This window comes from Sinocyclocheilus grahami, unplaced genomic scaffold (genome assembly GCF_001515645.1).
Source record: "Sinocyclocheilus grahami isolate Dianchi unplaced genomic scaffold, SAMN03320097.WGS_v1.1 scaffold78.1, whole genome shotgun sequence".
Classification (NCBI taxonomy): Eukaryota; Metazoa; Chordata; class Actinopteri; order Cypriniformes; family Cyprinidae; genus Sinocyclocheilus; species Sinocyclocheilus grahami.
The window spans coordinates 879,862-883,075 of NW_015505257.1; the positions used below are offsets into that span (position 1 = coordinate 879,862).

Genomic DNA, 3,214 nt, shown 5'->3' on the forward strand with positions numbered 1-3,214 from the left:
CAGTGTTCCTATAATCACACTGATAAATATAAACTCTTTGAGTGGCGAAATATTCAGTTTGCAATCATGTAATCACGAAGAAACGAAAAGATTTCAATTTCAGGTTATGGCAACAGATTCCGGTGTTCCTCCTCTGAGCAGTAATGCCACTGTAAATGTGTTTATTCTGGATGAGAATGACAACAGTCCGGTTATTTTAATGCCTTATTCTGAACCTGGATCAGTTAATAGTGAGAACATTCCCTACTCTGCTGAAGCGGGATACTTTGTAGCCAAGATCAGAGCTGTTGATGCTGACTCTGGATATAACGCACTTCTGTCTTATCATCTAACTGAACCCAAAGGAACGAATCTCTTCCGCATTGGAAGCAGCACTGGAGAAATAAAGACAAAGAGACGAATGAGTGACAATGACTTAAAAACTCACCCACTTCTTATCACAGTGTCTGATAATGGAGAGCCATCACTCTCAGCGACTATGTCCATGGATGTTGTGGTTGTTGAGAGTCTGGATGACATAAAGACATCATTCAGAGAAGTTCCTGTTAAAGAGGAGAGTTTTTCAGATCTGAATCTGTATCTGCTCATCGCTATTGTCTCAGTATCTGTCATCTTTTTACTGAGTCTCGTGGTTTTGATAGCAGCCAAATGCTACAGGACAGACGGCAGTTTCAGCAGGTACAGAGCTCCAGTGATCAGCACACATCCAGACGGAAGCTGGTCCTTTTCTAAATCCACACAACAGTACGACGTGTGTTTCAGTTCAGACACAATAAAGAGTGATGTAGTCGTGTTTCCTTCGACCTTTCCACTGCCAGATGCAGAACTAATCAGCATTAATGAAGGAGACACTTTTAACAGGACTCAAACACTTCCAAGCACTACCAAGGTAAGATAAAACCTAAATTTCACAGTTTGAAAACATCAGCATACTGAACTTTTTGTAGCTTGGTAACTTTTTACTACTGTGTCAAGTAAATGTGTGATTTTAGTACAAGGGGCATTTCAGCTTCACATCTTCAGGGCTATGCGGCCTCATATTTTTCAGTTGTATTGACAATGGTGCGTGTTCAAATGTATGTGTACACATACAGATTGTTTTAAACTTTACTCCAGTGTTACATAATTGTTCTGTTGGCTTTTAAATGTGATAACTCTGTGTTGCTAACTTGTGCTTAATGCTACAGGACAGACGGCAGTTTCAGCAGGTACAGAGCTCCAGTGATCAGCACACATCCAGACGGAAGCTGGTCCTTTTCTAAATCCACACAACAGTACGACGTGTGTTTCAGTTCAGACACAATAAAGAGTGATGTAGTCGTGTTTCCTTCGACCTTTCCACTGCCAGATGCAGAACTAATCAGCATTAATGAAGGAGACACTTTTAACAGGACTCAAACACTTCCAAGCACTACCAAGGTAAGATAAAACCTAAATTTCACAGTTTGAAAACATCAGCATACTGAACTTTTTGTAGCTTGGTAACTTTTTACTACTGTGTCAAGTAAATGTGTGATTTTAGTACAAGGGGCATTTCAGCTTCACATCTTCAGGGCTATGCGGCCTCATATTTTTCAGTTGTATTGACAATGGTGCGTGTTCAAATGTATGTGTACACATACAGATTGTTTTAAACTTTACTCCAGTGTTACATAATTGTTCTGTTGGCTTTTAAATGTGATAACTCTGTGTTGCTAACTTGTGCTTAATAGTCTTGGTGTCACTGCTGATCAAATTGTAAATCACTGTAGTTGAATTCCACCCATTTGCCATCAAATGCAGTGGATTACATTTAAAATGTCAGCTCAGGGTTGATGTAATGGCAAACAAGCATTATATTTCCCATGTTATAATTTCTTAACACTGAAAATAAAAATGATTAGGTTCACTGAAGTGAAAGCATATCAATGCGTTTATACTCTCGTCAAGTCTTAAACTGTTCCATGGGAGTCAAAAAGAGGCTTGTTTTTGGAAATAAGGTGAAGGATTGAATCTTTGTAAAAGGATTGCGAAAAGTATTCAGAATGAATCGGAGTAAAAAGAAAGATCAGTGAAATTAAAAGACAATTAAAAATAATTTGTAATGAAAATATATGTTGTAAACAAACCAATAAGTATGAATGAAAAACATTTTTTAGGCAAAAGCACTATAAGAATCAATGCAAAATATAATGTGCATATAATTGATTAGTTGCTAAATTTACTATTTTTTTTAGATGACCTTTTCCCCCATTTAGCTTCATGTTGGTGTGTTTCCAAAATTTTCCACTAAATTGGTTTTCTGCTTATATATCTGACTCTGCTTGATCTTGTGCTCTATTTCACTAAAGTCTGTATAATCATTAGGGGAATTTCTATAATTTTATTTAATTCAATGTGTGGCAAACCCAGGTAAAAAAAAGAAATACACTTAAGCTGTACTAATATCGATGCACTTATTATATTTTTATTATACTATACTAAGTGCATAATAAATGTGTTATTTTGGAACAACTTTAAGTATGGTAAGTGCTGCTTAATATGAACTTTAAGCTAATTGCAATATATTTTTATATATTTAGTTGTTAAAATGGAACAACTTAAAGTATCTTTAGTGTAATTTAATTGTACTTCTTCACATTATGTAAAATACACTTTTATAATTCTTGAAGTACAGTTAGAATATATTTTAAGCTTCACTTTAATGTACTTCTACATTTTCAATAGCATTTCAGCTCATTAGAAATGCATTACCAGCACACTATTAATTTGTTATGAAGGTATGTTTCAGCATTCTAAAATGGTATATTAAAAAAGTACAAAAATCATTAAATGAACATGACATACATGCACACACTTTCACATCTAGAAAACGTTAATATACTTAGTGTATCTTGTGTACATTACAACAACAAATTCCTTGAGTACATTTAAAAAGTACAGCAGCATATATAAACTCTTGACCAAAATAATTATAGTAAATTATATTAAATTGAAATAAAGATCAGTTAAATGCTATAACACAACAACTTTAATCAATTTTCAGAACATTTATAACTGTATTCTGGAAAGTACACTATGAATATTCCATCACTGAATAAAAAAAAGCATAATGCAATTTTATGCACACACACACACACACACAAACAAATAAAGAGCAGAAGTGAATAATTTTATTGTTTGTTTTTTATTTATTTATTATTATTATTATTATTATTATTATTTACAAAGTTAA

The 3,214-nt window shown here is 33.9% G+C and overlaps 1 protein-coding gene across 1 annotated transcript in view; it reads left to right on the top strand.

The window, feature by feature from the left end:
* The window catches only part of LOC107586184 (protocadherin alpha-2-like), a 2,547-nt gene extending 1,392 nt beyond the window's left edge, over positions 1-1,155 (top strand). The window contains exon 2 of the mRNA XM_016273453.1: positions 30-1,155. Coding sequence (XP_016128939.1) covers positions 30-898 — 869 coding nt within the window. The 3' untranslated portion in view covers positions 899-1,155. The remainder of the gene's footprint in view (positions 1-29) is intronic.
* Positions 1,156-3,214: the final 2,059 nt, after the last annotated feature.